Raw genomic sequence first — 20,603 nt, 5'->3', positions numbered from 1 at the left:
TATTGATTTAAAAATATAAAAAATTACATTAAATTAAAGTCGAAATAGAAACAACAAAACTACAGTATTTCCTATTTCGAATTTCGCCGCCTCTTAAATGCCTCTCTGTTCTGTACAGATTACCAAACACACATAAATATATTAGTTTTAAAATAACTCCTTAATTCGATTCACGAAAATGTTCACTAACCCAATTTAATAATTTAAGATAATTTAAAAATCCCTAAAGATTTAAAATATAAATATTTTAACTTTTACTTTTAAACTATTAATTTCATCTATAAAATGTTAATAATAAAAAAAATCATTCTCAAAAAATTAAAAAATAACTTTTTTATGTAATAAATAATTTTTTCAAATCTAGAATTTATTAGCTAAGTACAGTAAAATTAGGCTTAATCAGACAGATCCACCAAACAGTTCTGGAGCCAGACTGTAAATTTTGGTCACTTTTATAAAAAAAAAAGTTTACAAATAAAACATATGGAAAGGTTTTAAAAATTAGTTTTATAATTTTGAAATAAGTAATTGAAATAAGAATTTACGATTATGTGTATTAAGAAAATAATTTTTTATAAAAAAACATGTATTATATAAAAAGGAAATATACTCATTATTTATTTATTTTTCCGGAGTCATAAACTCGTATTAGATATCTAGAACAAATAGTCAATCTTTGTTAGGCCCCCAACCTATTTAAGGCTCATCTTTAATTTATTTATTTTCTATCAATTTAAATTATTTGGATTTAATACTGATTATTTTATACACATACATATTAATACACTTATTATATTAAAGTATATTTATATATATATTTTAAAATTGAAACCATTCTCTCTTTTTTCATTTGAATGGGAAAAATTTAACTAGATGGAACTCATTATAAAACCATGAATTGAATTGTCTTACACTTGGACTTCAAATTTGGCCTTTCCAGATTATGTTTAAAATCAAATATACATTTTAATAAAATAAAAATCTTTTCATTCCAAATATGGTGTTTTAATAAATATTAAAAATATTTTATTAAAAACTCGTACTAAATATTTAAAAAAAAGTTCAATCAATGGGAAAAAAGACATAACAGAGTCCACTGGAAGCGATGAAACCGACCCAAACCACCATTCACGTCCAAAAGCGACACAGACTTGTTTTTTTGGCAGAATTTAACGATTTTTGTTTAGAAAACAACAAGTAAACGCAGAAAGTGAAATTTGACAGGGAAAGAAAAAAAAAAAATATATATATATATATATATATATATATAAATTACTATAAAAAAATGACTATATGTTAATTTAAATATTAAATTACTTAATTTTATTTATTTTAAAAGAAATAAAATTAAGTAATTTAAATAAAAATAGGTTGATAGTCATTTTTTTAACGTGTATGATAAGTTGGTATTTGAATTTTTATAGTTAATCTCTAAATATATATATATATATATATATATATATATATAAATGTAATAATTATATACTTTTTGCCATCATTTAAACTGTTAAATTTTAATATTTAAATTAACATATAGTTGTGTTTTTAAAAAGGAATAACGTTCAGAATCATCTATCTTTTTTTTTTGCTTTTATGTCATAAAAACGGAGTTAACAATCTCAAATATATGTAATTTTTTATTGTGGTTTTTTATTCATCTGTCGTTCTAGACGTAACTTTGTATTAATTAATAATAATTTTTCCTTAATTATTATAAAGCTTAAATTAATCATTAATTAATAATTTTTGCAGAAAATGTAAATTTGAAAGGCTGGCAAATTACTTATAATAATCTAAACCAACCAGAAAGAGATCCCCTCCCAATAAATGGTCTTGTCGCGAGGGACCGTTTCATCATACTCATAAATTTGTTTCTAGCTTCATCTTCTTTCAACCAACTTCCATTAAAACATCTCAAAGAGATACAGAGAGAGGAACATGGCATATCCAGAAGTGTCGTCCAACTCAAAGCCAGCAAGGGACACCAAGGGAAAGACCATCACTTGCAAAGGTTCGTACCAACCCACACACACACTAACTACTTGATGCAAGAAAATTACCAACCCCTTAATCTCTCTCATCTCAGATTCATCTTAACTTTTCATCTTCGTATTCGATTTTCATGATATTTACTAGCTGCCGTGGCTTATGGTCCCGGAGAACCCCTCGTGGTGGAAGAAATTCTTGTTCATCCTCCTCACAAATCCGAGGTTCGAATCAAAATCCTCCACACTTCCATTTGCCACACCGATCTTAGTGCATGGCGAGGCGAGGTATGAACAAATTAATATACACATTAGTTTCTCTATATTAATTAGTATGCATATGATCTCTTACGAATCCTTAAAAATTATAAGTTGTTTGTCTCATAGCTAGCTCTTTGTTTTTTGTTTTGGCTTTTCCGTGGTTGTTGTTGTCTACCAAAGAACGAGTCTCAGCGTGCTTACCCTCGTATATTGGGCCATGAAGCATCCGGGTAAGACAAGACATAGACTAATGCATTTTTTTAATCATACTGATAATTGTAGAATATTTAAATTAATGCCTACCCAGATGCTTTTTTAGACAAAATATTGATCATAAGTTTTAAAAATGTATTTTTTATTGATGAAATAGTTGTTGAAAATTGACGATGATGATTAAGATGAACTGGGTTGGTGTGTGTAGGGTTGTGGAGAGTGTGGGCGAAGGGGTGAGTGAGGTGGAGGAAGGGGACATAGTGGTGCCAATTTTCAATGGGGAGTGTGGAGAGTGTTGCTACTGCAAGTGCGAGAAGAGCAACTTGTGTGAGAGGTATGGGGTGAACCCCATGAAGAAGGTGATGGAAGGAGATGGCAGAACCAGATTCTCAACCGTTGATGGAAAACCCATCTTCCATTTCTTGAACACTTCCACGTTCTCGGAGTACACGGTGGTGGATTCCGCTTGTGTCGTCAAGTTTCGTCCCTCCGATCACGGTCTCACCACCAAAAACCTCACCTTGCTCAGCTGTGGCGTCTCCACAGGTTAGTCAAACAAACCCACTTACTTTTAACCTTTTAACTCAACACATTCATTATAATTCAATTTTACAACAACATTTTCTCACATTAATTCATAAATTCCATATATATAACTACTTTTTTTAATTCTCTTTTCCAGATCTGTCCTTTTTTTCTATAATTTTATTTCTTATATATATCTCTTTCTCTATATGCTTTACAACCAATAGTTCAATAATGAACAATGATTATAGAAAAATACACAATTACAGTTTTTGCTAAATATGTAATGTTTCATTTTATTTATCTAGCTATGTTTAAATGATTTTTCATTAAGGTTTTATGTATGCATTTTATCGTCTTTCCTTAAAACTAACGAAAACACATGGGCGCAAATGATGTGTATTTATGTTTTTATTAAATTAAAAAAATATATAATTTTATTGTTTTTAAATTTTATTATTTTTATAAATAATTAATTGAAAAATAATACAATTTAATATATATACATATATTTTTAAAGAAATAATATTAAAATTTTTATAATTATTATTTTTAGAAAGAGAAATATTTAGTTATTTTAAAATAAAGAAAAATTATTCAATTATTTATTTTATTAAATAAATATATAAATTATTTTTATTTATTAGTAAATAAAATTTTCCAATTAAAAATAAATACAAATAATTTTCATAATATTTTAAATAACTTTTATAATTATTTTAGTTTAAAAAGTAATTACTTATATAGAATAAAATGGTAAAAGTTTGTGTATATGACTCTCTTCTTTATTAATGTTATATATGTATATATTTGAAAGTTGAAATAAAGTACGTGAAAAGTAACCGTTATTTGACGGAAAAAGGTCGCACGCTTCGCTTCCATATGAATCTGACACTGGCAGTGCCTACAAGGTCTTGTTTGTTTGGCTGTATATTTCAATTTTCAAGGTTTCACGTTTCGTGCTGTTTTAGTTTTTTTTTCTCTTACATTCAATATATAACTTCATAAATTATTATTTTATTCTAATATTTTATTTCTATATATTTTTATTACTATAATAGAATATTTTATTATAAAAGACAACTGCTACAGTTTTTAAAACGTGTACTCATCTTATCCTTTAAAAAATGTTTTGGTCACGATAACATTAAAAATGAACGTGGTTTGAAAATTTTGCTAAATAACATATAAACTACGACGTGATTACTTGACCAATATATATTATAGATTTTCAAAGCAAAGGAACTTGACCAGGTCCTCGTGGGATTTTCATTTCTTTTCTTCTTTAATCAATTCGAAAAGTGATATTTGACTCAAAATTCTAGAATTTATAAAATGAAAATATTCATTCTTACATTTCGTGTTGCGTTTCTGGCCTTGTGTGCTTGAAGATATTTTTTTCAATATTTTGTTACAGCTGATTAAACTTATTAAAATCACAAATCAAAAGAAAGACTTATTGTAATTCGGAAAGAGAAAAAAGAGAGAATCAAATATGTATAAATATATAGACTAAAATTACCCTTTATCATATTTTTATCTTTAAATTTTCATTTAATTTGATATATAATTTTTGTAGTTTCTAAATAATCAACTTAAATTAGGTAAAAACAAAACGTAGCGTATCCACATGTCATTTTCTGAAAAACAAAAATGCAGAAATGACATAAAAACAGCGGTTACCCCAGTGTACCTGTTGCTGAGGAAAAAGGAGGCAGTGCCCAAATCATTGAGAAAACGAGTTTTGTCGTCCACTTTCAACTTGGAACATATATAATTTTTAAAATCAATCATCTTATTTTTTATTTTATTTTTGCAAATTTATATCTATGTATATGGTCATCACAGCGTCCCAAAGAAAAACAATAAAAGGGGTCTAATGTAAATATCAAAATTTAACAACATTATCAATTTTTGACAAGTGTTCATCTACCAGTTTATAACTGTAATTTATTTAATATAATTTTAAAATTGAGTGTTAATATATTAACAACCTTGTAAATATGCTTTTTTTTTCAATAAAAATTAACTTAAATAATTATAATTACTTTTTGACAATTTACGTAATTCAAATTATTTGAGATATTTTAATGATTTACAATATGTGTGAGATCATATTTAGTCACATATTTGATTATGAGTTTATACATGTTCTTGACATTAGTCCCTAATAAAGATTAATGTCTAACCCATTTTAGTACCTCAAATATATTCAAACATCGATTACATGAGTTAAGATAAGTTTAGTATATTCATATGCAGATCTTAACCTGTGTTAATGATACAATAAACTTTCATTTAACTTCTTTTAACTTGATGTCTTAGTTTACGTTACTTAAATATAAATGAAGTTAGACATTTTTGTTACAACATAACTTTTTTTATATTTTTTTCTTAATATACACTTTATTCATGATTCACAAAACATCTGAAACTACATTTCATATATATATATATATCATTTAAATCATAATGTTAAAAATAACAAACTCATACCTAGTTTCATTAATCCATCCAATCATGTTGAAATATAACTCATAAAAAAATTAAGAAAATTTCCTACAACTCTTATGAAAACTTCTAGTTCTAAAAGTAACATTTATTTAGTTTAAACTTCAAAAGTTACAACAACTCCGACTAAAACTGATATTTGCCCACCAATATATACTGAACTAAGTATCTCATGCTTAAAACTCACGCTTATGTAATATTTTTTATCAAATAAGTTTGAATAATAATTTTCTATATATATATACTTTTAATTTATATAATAAAGTATTAAGATTTTATTTCATTTCAAGAACTTGTACTGTTAGATAAATTAATTAAATTCTAATTACTAAGACAAAACAACCTTAAACTACTTAAATGGTCCTTAGAGTAGTTGGGTATGAGAAGAGAAAGGTGTGATTTTCACTAGAGATAGTTTGTGAAGTCGATATCTTTGTGTTGGATAGGGATTTGGAGTGACAATAGAACCATTTGATATCACATCGAGGGGTGGCTCTGGGCAAAATTGAATTGTCGTTACGTGTTGGTTACGATATACTGATAAGTGACCTGTGATTGTGAATTTGTTGAAAGAGAATTAATGCTTAGTTGGGAGCAGAGTACCTGAAAATAAAGTGGTAGTGTCAAAATTAAAAATAACTTATTAAGAAAAGTCGACAATGACGTGAGGAGACATACAAATAGATCCATTTAGAAATAAGTAAAAAGTAAAATAATAACTAATATTATTTTTCAAAAAAATTTAATTAAGTTTTAAGTCCTTAAAAAGTTTAGATATTTTTAATTGAAATTTTAAATTTTTATCTTTTTTATGAATATTTAAATTTGTTATATATTTCTGAGTTCCTGTAATTGTTCTGTTACCTTGCTTTAAGTACCGGAAGATTCTGTGTTTAATATAAGATGATAATATCTTTAATATAACAATTCAATTAAAAATATCTAAATTTATAGAAACTTAAAATTTAATTAATTGTTTTAAATTATATACTTTTATTTTTATAATGAATAAGCTACTTACTAATTTATTTATTAGCTTATACAATTTATTTATTTATACTATTTTTTATACTTTAGCATATATTTATTTATTATTCCTACTTTTTATTTATTTGTTTGAGTTAATATAAAGGTATAATTAAAAAGATATTAAATATTTATTTTCTCATCACAATTTTTTATTGTTTACTGGATCAATTTTTAGTTTTTATATATAGTTAATATTAAAAAAAGTTTAGTGTTAAAAATTGGAATAATTAATGTTTTATTATACTGTGTTATCTGAAAATTACATTTAATAAAATTTGAAAAAATATAATATAATAATAATTTAAATCGTAAAATAAAAATATTGAAACTTTTAAAAATTAAATTAAATTAAATTAAATAAATAAAATGATTTTTTCAAATAAAATATATATACAAATTTTAATAAAAAAATACTAAAATATTATTAATAAAAAATTAGTTATTTTAAAAAAATTATAATTTCATAGTAATATATTTAAGAAAACATAAATTATATATATATATAGATAGATATATCTTTCTTATTTTTTCCTTCTACTTATCTAACAAACTAGTAAATAATTTCCTTTTATTTCTTACATATTTTGTACTCTTATTTTTATTTTTGTCTGTCTTATTTCTGTTATCTCAATCAAAGAACTTAAAAAATGATTCTTATTGTTATTAATTATTTATGGAGTTAAAATGTAGGGGTTGGAGCTGCTTGGAATACAGCCAATGTGCATTCTGGTTCATCAGTGGCTGTTTTTGGTCTAGGAGCTGTTGGGTTAGCTGTAAGTTCTTTTTTCTTCTTCCATGTTTGGTTTCCCTATATTTTACTTAAAGCTGAAATTACTTTTAATAATTTACTTAACTTGTAATAAGACTCACTATTTTTTTCATATCTCTTAAGTCAATTTATTAAATTTTTTCTACCACTTTTTGTAAGATTAAATTATACTTAAAATTTAAAATATATATATATATATATATTTATTGAGCATAATAATATACGAAACAGAAAAACGAAATCTAAGGAAGATGTTGGTTTTGAATTGGATCAAATCTAGGTTGCAGAAGGAGCACGAGCCAGAGGTGCTTCCAGAATAATAGGTGTCGACATCAACCCTGATAAATTCATCAAAGGTACCTAAATTCCTCTCGCTTTCTACTATTCTATCTTATAAGCATTGTGTGAATATTCTTTTATAAATTAAAAATCACTTGCAACAAATTAACACAAAATAAGCTTAACCAATCTTTAATTTTTGTTAACTTATTTTAGAAGTTTGGATTAGATAAAAGAAACTAGGGGTAGCAAAGCGGCCGGTCCGTCCCGCATAGGTCCGCCCCGCATATAAAATGCGGGCTAGTTTTCATAACCCGTCCCACATGCGGGTTGATCCGCGGGCTTGCGGACCGGTTTGTTTTTTTTTCTAACGTAGTGGAGGAGTGGAGGCAGTAGCGTATGCAGCATCAGAGCGACAGTTGCAGGTGAAGCTATGCAGAGTCGTAAGAAGAGTGAGCAGCGGCGCTGCAAAAGAGGGTGCATCGTGTGTTGTGTGCGTTTTTTAGAACAGCATAAATGTGTTGTGTTTTAAGTGAAAATCTAATTTTCTTTTACTCAAATTTGTTACTTCTTCAATAGATCATTGTTGTCAAGTCAATTAATTTTTTATTTTTCTTAAGAGCTAGCGGGACGAGCCCACCCCACCCCGCTACTGACCCGCACAGACCACTACAAGATATACCAATGCGGGTCAGCGAATTGAAATCATCAGTCCCCATATTTTTTACCGTGGGCTGCGGGTCGATCCAGGCCCGCCCCACTTTGCCACCTCTAAAAGAAACCTTTTGGAGCTTTATTTGAAGTCTTAAACTTCCTTGTGTATAACTTACTCTGTTCTCTTTGTGCTCAAAGCCCAAGCAATGGGAGTCACTGATTTCATAAACCCAAAGGATGAAGAGAAGCCCGTGTGCGAGGTTGGCATTTTCTGTCATCTCATTTCACAAATTAAAGTATCATACGCATGCAACATTTTCAACAAAAAAGCAGTAACTATGTTGTTTTCTTGCAGATAATAAAAAAACTGACTGATGGAGGTGTAGACTACAGTTTTGAATGTACTGGAAACGTGGATGTTCTAAGGGATGCATTTTCGTCTGTTCATGCGGTATAAACCCTAATTTATGGTTCTTGTTTCATTGTTATAGTTAATATTTCAACTATGTTTTATAAACTTATCCCTTCCTTGGAAGCATGTATCAATTTCAGATTCATAATAAGATTTTACTGTTTAAAAGCATTACACTTTCAAATTTCGTGTCAAATTTGGTGCCACAGGGTTGGGGATTGACTGTAATATTGGGAATTCATGCCTCACCAAGCTTGCTTCCTATCCACCCAATGGAGCTCTTCAATGGGCGCAGTATCATAGGATCAATATTTGGAGGTTTCAAAGGGAAAAGTCAGTTGCCTCATTTTGCCAAACAATGTGGAAATGGAGTAAGGATCATCACTGCTTGCAATTTCCTTACAAAGAAATGAAATCTTTCAATGAATTTGGATGAGCAAATAGTGTTATTCTTTTATTATGTTTATTGAAAAACTGATATATGCATGGACTAATATTTGTTTGTTATGGTAATGGCTAACCATTTAGGTGGTGAAGTTGGATAATTTCATCACTCACGAGCTACCCATTGAGGAGATAAACAAAGCCTTCGATCTTTTGATCACAGGGAAATCACTGAGATGCCTTCTGCACTTCTAAGCAAAGATGCACTTTAGCAATGGCTGTGGGAATTGTGAAGTATCTGAATTTGTTGAATATGAGCATATTTAAATAAGAGAATGAATGTAAGTGTACTTGATAACAGTGTGAGTGCAGTGCTGTCACCTTTTCTTTGTTTCTTTGCAGTCACAATAAACACTTCTTTAGAGGATACAATAAATAATTAAAAGCCTTTTCTAAGACACTTTTGAAAATGTTTAAAAGCATTTTAATTAATTAGCTTAAATAGTTCTCAATTGAGTATCTTTAGTATTAGCTCAAAGTGGTTTCGAAACATCATTTTTCAAATAATTGTTTTTCAACATAATTGAATATCTCATGTTTTAAGTTGAGAAATTAATCTATTAAGTGAGAAATAATTGATTATAAATTTCTAGAACTTTATAAATAACATGGAATAGTGAAATTGATTACCTCTAAGAATTATCTATTAAGTTTCTACTTAAATATCTTTTAACTTCTCTTGAAATGTAACATTTGATTTCTAGAATATTGGTTTCATATTGTCTAGAAAAGACTTAAGAAGTTAAAATCTTTGGTAAATTTGATTTTTTACTCTTTAATTTTAATCTTTGGATACTTGTGGGAAAGATGTGATATTTTTTTCATTATATTATGGGTTTGTTATTACATCTTGTAAGACATTTTGGTGTAGTTACTTTGGTAAGACATTTTGGTGTAGTAGATTTATGGGTTGATTTATATTTTATTTAATCACATGTTTCATATGTGTATTACGATTATAATATAATATTTACAGAATTGTGAAAACAATCTTTCTAATGAATATAGAATTGAATTTATTAAATTAGTGTAAAATTTCGTGTATCTCTCTACCCTTATCTTTTATATTTCTTGATATAACTGTGTTAAACAAGAATCTCGTTTTCAAACTAAATTATTTTAAGAAAAGTTTTTCCAGATTTATTAATTGATAAAAAAGCTTTCTGTAGAAATGTATGCGTAAAATTCACAAACATGTCAATCACTTTTCGGTTTTTAATAAATAATTTTTTTAACATTTGAAATGTAAAAAGTTTTATTTACATAAGATAATTCAATCAAGTATAAAGAGTCATTATTTGAGTTATAACAAATCATCTTTTAATGATAAAATCGGTAATAATTTGGGTTCCTACTTAAAATTATTGTACTTAGTGAGTCATTCATCCTATACAACTTTATATACAAATGTTTTAAATAACTAATAAATAAACATGATACTAATACTTATAACAAAATTGAACCACAATAACTTCTCTTTTTATTCTTTAATCACATTGGTATCTGAATCGAATAAAATTTTGGTTCCACTGCATTAGAAATTCCCATAACAACTACACAAATGATTATAAAAAATTAACCTTTACCATATATATTAACAATCAAGCATTTAATGTTATCATATTTTATTATGACTCATATCTTTTAATTTTTAATTTGCAACATTGTTTGTTATACGTGTAATAACAATAATTAATCACTTTTTAATCTATATAACATAAACACTAATAAAAATCATATTAGAAGGGTCAATGCTATCTAAATCTTGAAGGGTAACATCAACCTGTTTACTTGTTTTATCATTCTCTTTTGTATTATCTTTCTTAACAACACGTCATATACCATCTACAAAAAAAAAATATATATATATATACATAAATTTTAATAATAATGTTAGTCAAACAAAACATCTTCTTTAATATAAATTAGTATATCACTAAAGACATACAATCAAAGTGATAAACTAATATAGATTCAGCTTCAACCTTGGACACTTTAGTATCCATAAAACTAAATTTAAATTTAAATGTATATACACGTATATATATATATATAAGTGTATTATTAAAACCAAAAAGTAATGTTTATTTATACATTTTTACTATATTTTGAATCATTATCAACAATAATTATGTTTTATTTATTTTGGCAGCCATATCTTTATTTGTGATTGCTTAAAAAGTAAAAGAATCACATCAACATCAAGTAAATAACTTGAATACAAATAGTTTAACTATTCAGAAGTTAAATGCATGAGATGAGTTTTAAAATAAGATAATAAATTAAATTATTTGAATTAACATGAAGGATGTGAATGGCTTTTTGTTAAATTTTTTAAAATATAAGTTCCATCTAACAATTGAGATGTAGATTTGGAGGGAAAACGAATTACATCAGAATTTATCGACAGTGTAGATAATGAAGTCAAAAAAAATATAGCATTTACATAGCACCTAGCTAAAACACATTCTACAAAATTTCAGCCAATGGATGCAGAAGCATTGGCAGATGGATAATTATAATCACTTGTCGCTCATGTAGGAAAAGTGATACCCACAGCTACAGTAACCAGTATTAATTCCACCAAAATTTTTAGGGAGAAAACCAGCTAAAACAATACGAATTTTGAAGTTCAGTATCATTGCTTGTTAGTGTTCTTGTGCTTGATGCGATTTTCCTCTGTAATTGATTGAAATTCTTTCTCACTAGCAGCAATAAGGCGCTTAACAATGTCATATATGGTAAGCTTGATGCTTCAGAGAAAAAAAAAGGAAGATATAAGAAACTGATGACATGAAAGCACAAAACTTAAGGTGTCAAAATGGAAAATCTAGATAAGGGAAAGAATATGGGCATTGCTAAAGGTAACAGGGTCAATATATGATAATCTTAGTTCTATAGACAATAGAAGATCCTAGGAACCTGCTGTTAGGAAGGGATTTTAGAGCATTGGGCACAAATCCACGATACAATCCAGCAATTCCATCTCGTGCCACAATACCTGCATCAACAAAAGTATAAGTTGTTCATTATGTGATCAACAGAAGCATATAAATACTTTTAAAAAAATCCATTATTTAAATAAATTCAATCAGTGGCCACCTAATTTTAGTTTGGAGGGAATTGGTATCAGAAATTAATTCGTACTTGATTTCACTTAATGAAGACGTCAAATAACTCCCATTAACTACAAGTAGGCATATTAACTACATGCCTTTTGTTCCCGTCATATGAAATAATACAAAAATTCAAATAACTTACCATCAAGAACACCTCCTAATATTTCAAGGTATAAAGTAACCAAAAGCAACTACTGGACAGACAATTACATAGGTTGATCTCAGCCTGTTAAAGTAACCATCAATAAGAGTACTGATTCCTCAATATATAAGGATCAAGGAACAGTGAATGATAAACTTTACTGCTTTAGTTAAATAGAAAAGTATTGAGTTAAGAATGGGAAAATTCGTAATATATTCAACTTATTATTCTACATGTCTTCTTAATTGTATACGTTTGATTTACAGAAGGAAATAAAAGAGAAGGAAAGAAAAGGAAATGAAAAAAGAGTAGAAAGTGAAGAGATTTTATAAGTTGATAGATAGAAAAGAAAGTTAAAACTTTTGTCTTCTTTTTTCGTTGTCTAGAAAGTGAAAGCAAAAATAAATAAATATAGAATGATATAAATATCCTTAATTAAAGAGATACATATGCAGAACAGCCTTTCCTTCTCATTCTGTTCGGTTTTTGAAAAATGATAAAAAATAGTGAGTCATATTTTTAGCTGTTCTCTCATTTTTAAAACGCTCCAAATGGATAGAAGGAGCATCCTCAAATGCCTTTTTCATCCCTCTAACCTGTTCTTCCAGTCTCCAGTTTCAGCATTTCCAAGCAAAGCGTAAAGGAATATAAAATTAAAGCATCGATAAGATGACTTAATTACTGCAGCTACAAACCCAATAGCTGGGGCCGAAAAATAAAAGCAGAGACAACTTTACAACGCATAAGCAGATTTCTAATATATTTCCCTTGGAAACTTTTGCATTCTAAGGTCAAATAACCAATGTGGCTTATTTGTTAATGTGCATGCAAATCAAGTGAGTGAGTGATTATATATTGCTAATACTAAATTGTAAGCAGGAGCAAGTCCTCACCTGAAAGAGCATCTAATACTGTATTATAAGGTGTGCCCTTCAATTGCATCTGTCTTCGAACAGTGTCCAGAGGATAGCATGTAAGAGTGGCAAGAGATGCCGAAAGGACAGCTGTGAGTATAGATGTTTCAGTTCTCTTTTGGTATTTCTCAGGCAATGACTTCTTTAATCTGTCATCCATAGAAAGTCAGGATGTTTCAATTTCAATGTCCAAGTTCAGTAGCTCCCAATTTAATTATAAGATATACAATTACTAATGAACTTACAAGTCAAAAACACAAAAGTTTACTGCAATATAAGGAGCTATTGCAATAAGAGAAGGACCTAGGCCTCGATAGAAAGATGCAAATCCTTCCTCCCTCACCATGCTCAAGGCAACCTGGAGAAGCAACAATATGGTTGGTTCATCATCACAGGTAGATATTGCTTAAATACTAAATCAGTTCAATCATACCTCTGACATGGTACGGTAACCCGGTTCAACAGCTAATCGCAATCTTAGAACATCTAATGGGTAAGTTATCTACAATGATATAATAAAACATTAGATACTTAGATGGATAGTTCGACACATTAATAAAAGATATGAGCAAGATATAAAGGATAAAAGAGATATCAGCAGTATTATAAATATCTACAATAAAATACAAGAACACCACAACCCAATGAAATCATGAAAGCAAGGGCCCTCTAATTACTCACGAAAGTGGATGTCATTCCTGCAAAAGCACCTGCTGCAAGTCTTCCCACAACAGAGAGCTCACCATTCTCTCCCCTGAATATTTTCTGCGAATCCAAAAGTAGACATTTAGGCATGAACAGGTAATATTTGCTATTAGAACTTCTGATACAATAGTTTGGGATAACCTTATAAATTTCATAAGCAAAGAGCTGGACAGCAGTGTAAGGTACGACCCGAATCACCTGGAATATTAAAGAATAAACACTAACACAAATGAAAAGACTGGTCAATAGTATGTGATGTAAATACAGAAACACCAATACATTCTTTCCTTAGTGCACAGACCTGGGGGAGGTTGCCCTTCCAGTAACCTTTAATGCCTTCTTCTTTCCCTACAGCTGCTATGGCCTGTAATTTATACCAATGTAAGATTTAAGAAAAACTATATAACATTTTGAACAGAGAGCTTGTGTAGGGCAAACAAACATCATCAAACAAAGAATTGGGGAGGGCCAAAACCATATTTAGTAATTGACATGAAATTAGGCAATATAAATCCTTAATAATATGAGGTAAACTAGTGATGAAAGTGACCTATTACTATTACAAGATGGCTACAATCACAAACTGCACCATAAAATGGTTAAAGTAACTTCTAAAAGTTAGAATTCTCTTATGTATTAACACAACAACAGTCTGTGGTAAAAAGGAGATTCAAAGAGATAAGAACCTATTATTGTAGTTCCTTTGTACTGATAACTTGAGGAACCCATTTTTTGTAATCACTTAACTTGATACATACACAAATTATGAAACCCAAACTCTTTCTGTTAGTGAACTTTTTTCTTTTAATTCGCATTCATCTTATAAAGGAATATATAGTGGTCAATCAATAGCCTAAGTGGTAGCATAATATTTTCTCACTTGACCATATCGTATCACATATTGGGTAAGTGAAAAAATGCACCCTCCCATATCTCAATTTCCCGAAGAGATACCAAACTAGACAAATTTTAGACCAAAGGAAGAGTGTAGGAAGCACCAAAGCAGATTATCCTATATTGCATAAACGATCAACTACAAGCCAGATTCACAACTTAAGGGCAAACAACATACTCATGAAACTCTAGATTAAAACAAAGGAAGAAAACACACCAGTCCACACTAAACAATTATGACAGAATCATAGAAGAAATGAAAAAGAAGGAAGAACATTACCTCAACGAAACTCATTGCCTTCTTAGCACTATCTTGCCCAACCCGCACGCTTTGAGTCTACAAGTACATAGTGATTCAAACTAGACAAATTAGGAACTTTTCTGCAACATATTTTGAGTACAATAAACATACACTCGCTTTCATTTCCATCTTATGTCCTCCCACGACATTGATATCACACCCTGTCACTTTCTCTCTCTACTTTTGTTCTTTCTCCTTCATATCTCTCTTCTCTCTTCGTTCCACCCTCAATCTATCCCAAAATGGGGTTGACGTTTAATATTTCCCTTTTAATGATAAAATGCTGTTTATATTCTTCCATGTATTCATTTGAGCAACGTGTTTCCATTACCATTTACTTTTCATTTTGTCTCACATTCCCAACATTTTCTGCAAAGGAAACAACAATAACAACAACACTTCCTTCTTTTTTTTAGCATTTGGTTAACTGTAAAAAAAGCCCCCATTATAAGCGAAATAAATCTAATCCAAACACGCTCATAACACCAATGTCACTAGAAAGGAATACTACAGTCTAAAAAAAGCAGGAACATTTACGATTTAAAAGAAAAGCCAACTAAGTGCTGCGTTTGAGTGGTAATTTTAATCACAAGTCGTTGAAGTTCAGTTACTTGCACGTTCAGTTAGTTACCGTCTGATAAAAAAAATAGTGGCATTCGACGCACCTGCATGAGGAGCTTGATACGGTCGAGCGGCGCGGTGACGGTCTTGGCGGCGGCGCCGGCGATGGCTCCAGCGAAGAAGAGAGAGGCGTCGCGGGGGACGAAGGCGAAGGCGGCAAGGGGGTGCTTGAGGAGCTGGGAGGGCGTGGGCATGAAGTCTTGGTGCAGTTTGGATTGGGCGACGGAGACAGAGGCGAATTGGGAGTGGGTGGTGGCTGCGGCGTGACAGACGCGGGGGCGAACGACATCGTATTTGGGATTGTGAGGGATTTTGCGCCACGTGAGTGTGGCTCTCTCCTCTGTGTGGGACATCATGGAAATAGGCGTTGGAAGAGACAGACACAGAAGAGATAAGACGGTCGAAGAGAAGGTTTGGTATGTTCTTTGTTGCTACACAAAAACAATTACATCTTATAATTGCGTAAAAATAGGTATTGCTGCTTTTTTGAAAAACAAAAGTAAAATGAGTTCACATATAATATTTTTATGACACTATTTTAGAGGAGTGGTTGTTATTATATAAATATTATTTTAATGTAGGTTTTATGAATCTAAGTTATTTAAAATTGAAGAATTTTTTTTGACATAGATCTAGATGTTTTAAATCAGCATTTAAAAAGATGAACGAGGAAGACTGAATGGAAGCTGTCGATGAACCTTTTTCACTCGTTCAAGATGCTATTATTAGAGTTTTTTTATGAGTAACATTTATGCCTTTTTTATTTCAGTAAAGAAAAATGAGTAAAATATGTTGTTTGTTTTAGTTGATATGTATTTGAAAAAATGGATGAAGTGTCAACAAGTACAAAAAATCAGCTCGACATATTTGTAATTATGTGTGTTTTTTTTTTTTTTTTAACTATGCACGGTAGAGATATTTGGTTGTAAAAGTGTAGATTCTTTTATTTTGGTGATCATGGTAGCTTGACTCACTCAATATTATGCTGTTAAGAATCCATGAATGCTAAGTTTTGTGGTGCATAGTTATATTTTATCTGGAGTTCAGTTTTGGTAGTGATGTCTTTGAAGAAAAGTGCTATCTGCTAGTAAAAACTGCTATTATAAAGGTTGTTGGTAGAGTTATTGTGAAGACCAAGAAGGATAACTAAAGGAAAAACCTCAACAACTATTGATGTAGTTTCTGCTAGAAAACTTTCAGGTGTTGAGGATGTTTTAAATAAAATACGTTTTTCAGTAAACATGAACCGATGATTGAGTATGAAGAGTTTTACATTAGGTAGTTTTGACACCTAAGATAATGAGTTTTCTATTCTTTTGCACACTTAGGGTTTTACTTTCACTATTATTTTACACTTTCATGGTTTGGAACAATTTATCATGCTAGAAGCTCAAATCTGATTAAAATATTTTATTCAAACTTGAAAATCACAAAACTTGATAATCTTTAATAAGAAGAATATTAAAATCACACATTTAGATTGATTAACTTTGGCTAATTTGAAGTACCAATGTCAAAAAAATTATCTTCTTCAAACATCTCTAAGGAATTCAACTACGATCGTGATATGACATTGAGCTTCATGATCAGATAAAAAAATGTATAGTCAAAATGTCATGAATATAGGTAGTTTGAATATTAATGACAAACTACTGATTACATTTTCGTGAACATATTGAGTCTACAGGAGAACAATTTTGTTCAGTTATTATACAAAGACATTTTTATTATGTGAATCATGAAAAATAATATATTGATTAATTGGTCTTACATTGTACAATACATGATCAAATGTAGGAACAAGAGCATGTGTCTTCCATATGACATTCTGATTATACGAATCATGGTTCAATACGACGTGGGCTTGTCCATCAATGCATTTGTAAAATTAGACTGGTCAAACTATTTCGGTCGAAAAACCTTGAACAAGTTAAATATCATTCAAGTTAATGGTGTTTGGCAACATGATAGTGTGAACCAGGATGCTGAATAAGATGACTAAGACCCACCAATACTCGACGACCATGTTGAAGATATTTCACCTCAACTTGCAATCCCCCATGATGCTCAAACGATTTCACAAATTTGGGATGATATTCAGGAGTTGCAATAAGGATTAACTACTTTAAGCATTAATGTCAACAGAGGTTTTTACAAGGTTCATCAAAAAATTGACTAACTTCAACAAATATTTGATGATTTCCAAGACCTTTCAAATGATAGTTATCATCATATGATTTTATTTTCCTGCCAAATTACTGTAATTTAATTATTTTTTCCATCATATTGTATTGTATGATTTTATGTTTAATACTAATTAGGCGTTGAATCTTTATGCAAACATCAATTTATTAAGTCTTACAAAATTTACAATTTTGCTTAAATCTTTTACAATTGTTTCTATTCCAACTTTATTTAATTGACTTAATTGTCTTTTTGGTCACTACATTAAGGGGCCAAAGTCACTTTGGAGTATTGGTTTTAAAAAAAAAACAATTTAGTCCCAAGGTTTGTTTAAAAGTATGTAATTCGATTCTTTTTATTAAATTGACATAAATAATGGTAAATGGATGATGATGTGACTCACAAAGTGGCACAATAGTACACATATCTCCACGTGTAATCCAAATCGTATTTCAACCCTTCTTTTCCCTCCCTTCATTCTCCCTCCATCATAGCCTCACATCTTCATCCTCAACCCAAGTTCTCAAAAACCTAATCCTCTAAAATTGTTAAAATGCTTTTAATTAATTAGAATTTGAAAAATCAACAGTGTTGATTCCTTTTTGGTGCTTGAAATCTTGTTGAAGAAGAAAAAGTGAAATCCTAGTTTTGAAATGGTAACTATAAATTGTGGTAATTTCGCGAATAAGTGCTTTATTCCTGAGTATAAACATGAAATAGTTAAAAATGCAAATGTGAGATTAGGTGGTTAAAATTAATTGAGTTAACTTGGTGTGGAAGCATTGATGCAAGGGGAGGGTGGAGACGGCTATGGTGATGCAGGTGAAGTTGGGTTGAGAGTGAAAATGAGGTTCTAGTAGGGAAGAGAGTAATACCATTTGGATTACACGTAGAGACATGTGTACACTTGCGTGAGTGTGTGTCACATCATCATTCACTTAATGTCATTTATGTTTGTAAGAGAATTGATAAATTGCATACTTTTAAACAAATATTGAAATTAAATTGAATTTTTAAAAATCGATACACCAAAATGACTTTTGTCACTTAATATATGGACAAAAAAATAATTAAACCTATTTAATTTTATTAAAAATAATTTTTAACAATTCTACATGTATTCAATTTTAATCACATGTAAAAATAATAATCATATTTTATTTTAAATTATTATTAATTATAAAAAGTAAAAGTGTAGTTTTACAAGTTCATCAATTTAAAAAAAATTGTTATTTACAATATTCATATCACTTCCAAATTTTTATAATTTTTTCTTTTATTTATTTAATTTTTCTTTAATTCAAACAAAATTTCATTTTTCAATTTTTTTTTCAAATCTATAATTTTCCACTCCACAACTTAAATTAGTCACTCAATCGAAACAAAGGATTGAAGATTTGTGAAAAGTTGTTGGCATGCACTTTCAAATGACATCTTGCATATTACAGGAAGGCAATTATTGAACACGAAGCAAAACAATTATGTAAGTATTGAATCTCCCAAGAAAGAATAAGGAAATTTTCTGACAGGGTACAAAAATGGTTTTATTGGAGACGGAAAATCATCCCTAGGGTTTTATTTTTGCTTACTTATTTTTTTTTATATTTTTAGTTTATTTGATCTTAAAGTATCTTTTAATGGGCATAACTTTGCTTTTAACTGAAAAGAAAGAGGTGACAGGTAATTAGTGAGTTTTTCCCCAAATTTAATAAAAGATATGGAAAATAAAAATGTATACTAAAATTATAAACCTGACTTTCTAAAATTTCAACTCATCCCTTCTTTTACATATAAAAATTATACATAGACCCTTAAAATACTAAATGATATTTAGAATGAGATTTTTTTTAGAAGTGTTACGATGCAATAGAAAAAGAAAAATGATAGATATTAATAAAGGGTTTTAAAATAATGAATATTCATGTATTGTTATCACTCTTTTATCTAATCGAAAGAGTTAAACTAACTTTTAAATTTAATACATCCTGTTGTCACGCCTATACAATAAGGTTATATTATTTAAAAACATTGCTATATCACATTCCTTTTTAATTTTAAAATAATTAAATAATTTGTTTTTACTATTATTTTTATAAAGTTATATATATATATATTAAATTATATTAATTTTATACTTTTCAATAAAATAGTAAAAGTATAAAAAATATAAAATTTTACGTATTTTAATATAATAAAACTATATGCGAAAACGTATATTTTCGTGGAAAAAAGTTATTAATATATTAAAATAAAATATTTTAAACATTATGAAACTCGGAGTTCCTCTTTGAATTCTTCATTTCTCTTTTCCAATATTCTGTTTCAAATTTTTTGTCAATATATAGCATGTAAATTTAGTTTGAACATTCAAATGAAAATCAAAATTGAAAATAAAACTATTTAATGAATTGTGTAACTAGTTCCAAACACCTTCTGTCTTTTTTTTTATCAGTAATAAAATAAATAAATAAATAGGGACCACTTCAGGGGTGGTCCAACCCTTATACAGAAATACTTGACATCAGTCTCCTATTAGAACGCCTACCAAATTAGCAAAGGGATAACCATACCAACACTAACCAATGTTAATGAATCAACCTCATACAAGCCAAAGGATTTAAAACCCAACTAGAATAAGGGA

The 20,603-nt window shown here is 29.1% G+C and overlaps 2 protein-coding genes across 3 annotated transcripts; one reads left to right on the top strand and one right to left on the bottom strand.

Annotated features, from left to right (window-relative positions):
* Window positions 1–1,816: 1,816 nt before the first annotated feature.
* Window positions 1,817–9,482, top strand: LOC137824137 (alcohol dehydrogenase-like 4). The gene is made up of 10 exons (XM_068629600.1): window positions 1,817–2,011; window positions 2,137–2,273; window positions 2,427–2,476; window positions 2,668–3,005; window positions 7,215–7,297; window positions 7,574–7,649; window positions 8,425–8,486; window positions 8,582–8,677; window positions 8,848–9,009; window positions 9,167–9,482. The coding sequence occupies exons 1-10, from the start codon at window positions 1,939–1,941 to the stop codon at window positions 9,275–9,277; spliced, it is 1,188 nt and encodes a 395-aa protein (XP_068485701.1). The 5' UTR covers window positions 1,817–1,938; the 3' UTR covers window positions 9,278–9,482.
* Window positions 9,483–11,428: 1,946 nt separating this feature from the next.
* On the bottom strand, window positions 11,429–16,217 carry LOC137826220 (thylakoid ADP,ATP carrier protein, chloroplastic). Of its 2 annotated transcripts, none has more exons than XM_068632106.2 (10): window positions 15,823–16,217; window positions 15,137–15,193; window positions 14,264–14,326; window positions 14,104–14,160; window positions 13,939–14,022; window positions 13,691–13,759; window positions 13,503–13,615; window positions 13,237–13,406; window positions 12,005–12,083; window positions 11,429–11,835 (listed from the first exon to the last, which is right to left on the bottom strand). In XM_068632106.2, exons 1-10 carry the CDS (start codon window positions 16,132–16,134, stop codon window positions 11,721–11,723), a joined length of 1,119 nt encoding a protein of 372 aa, XP_068488207.1. In that variant the 5' UTR covers window positions 16,135–16,217; the 3' UTR covers window positions 11,429–11,720. The 2 variants fall into 2 exon arrangements, with proteins under 2 accessions (XP_068488207.1, XP_090149568.1); XM_090293442.1 differs by having other exon boundaries at window positions 14,104–14,182; window positions 15,823–16,195.
* Window positions 16,218–20,603: the final 4,386 nt, after the last annotated feature.

Source organism: Phaseolus vulgaris, chromosome 8, assembly GCF_051622355.1.
Source record: "Phaseolus vulgaris cultivar YP4 chromosome 8, ASM5162235v1, whole genome shotgun sequence".
NCBI classification, from domain to species: Eukaryota; Viridiplantae; Streptophyta; class Magnoliopsida; order Fabales; family Fabaceae; genus Phaseolus; species Phaseolus vulgaris.
The sequence above is the reverse complement of the archived record's forward strand: the minus strand, read 5'-3'. Positions and strand labels throughout refer to the sequence as shown.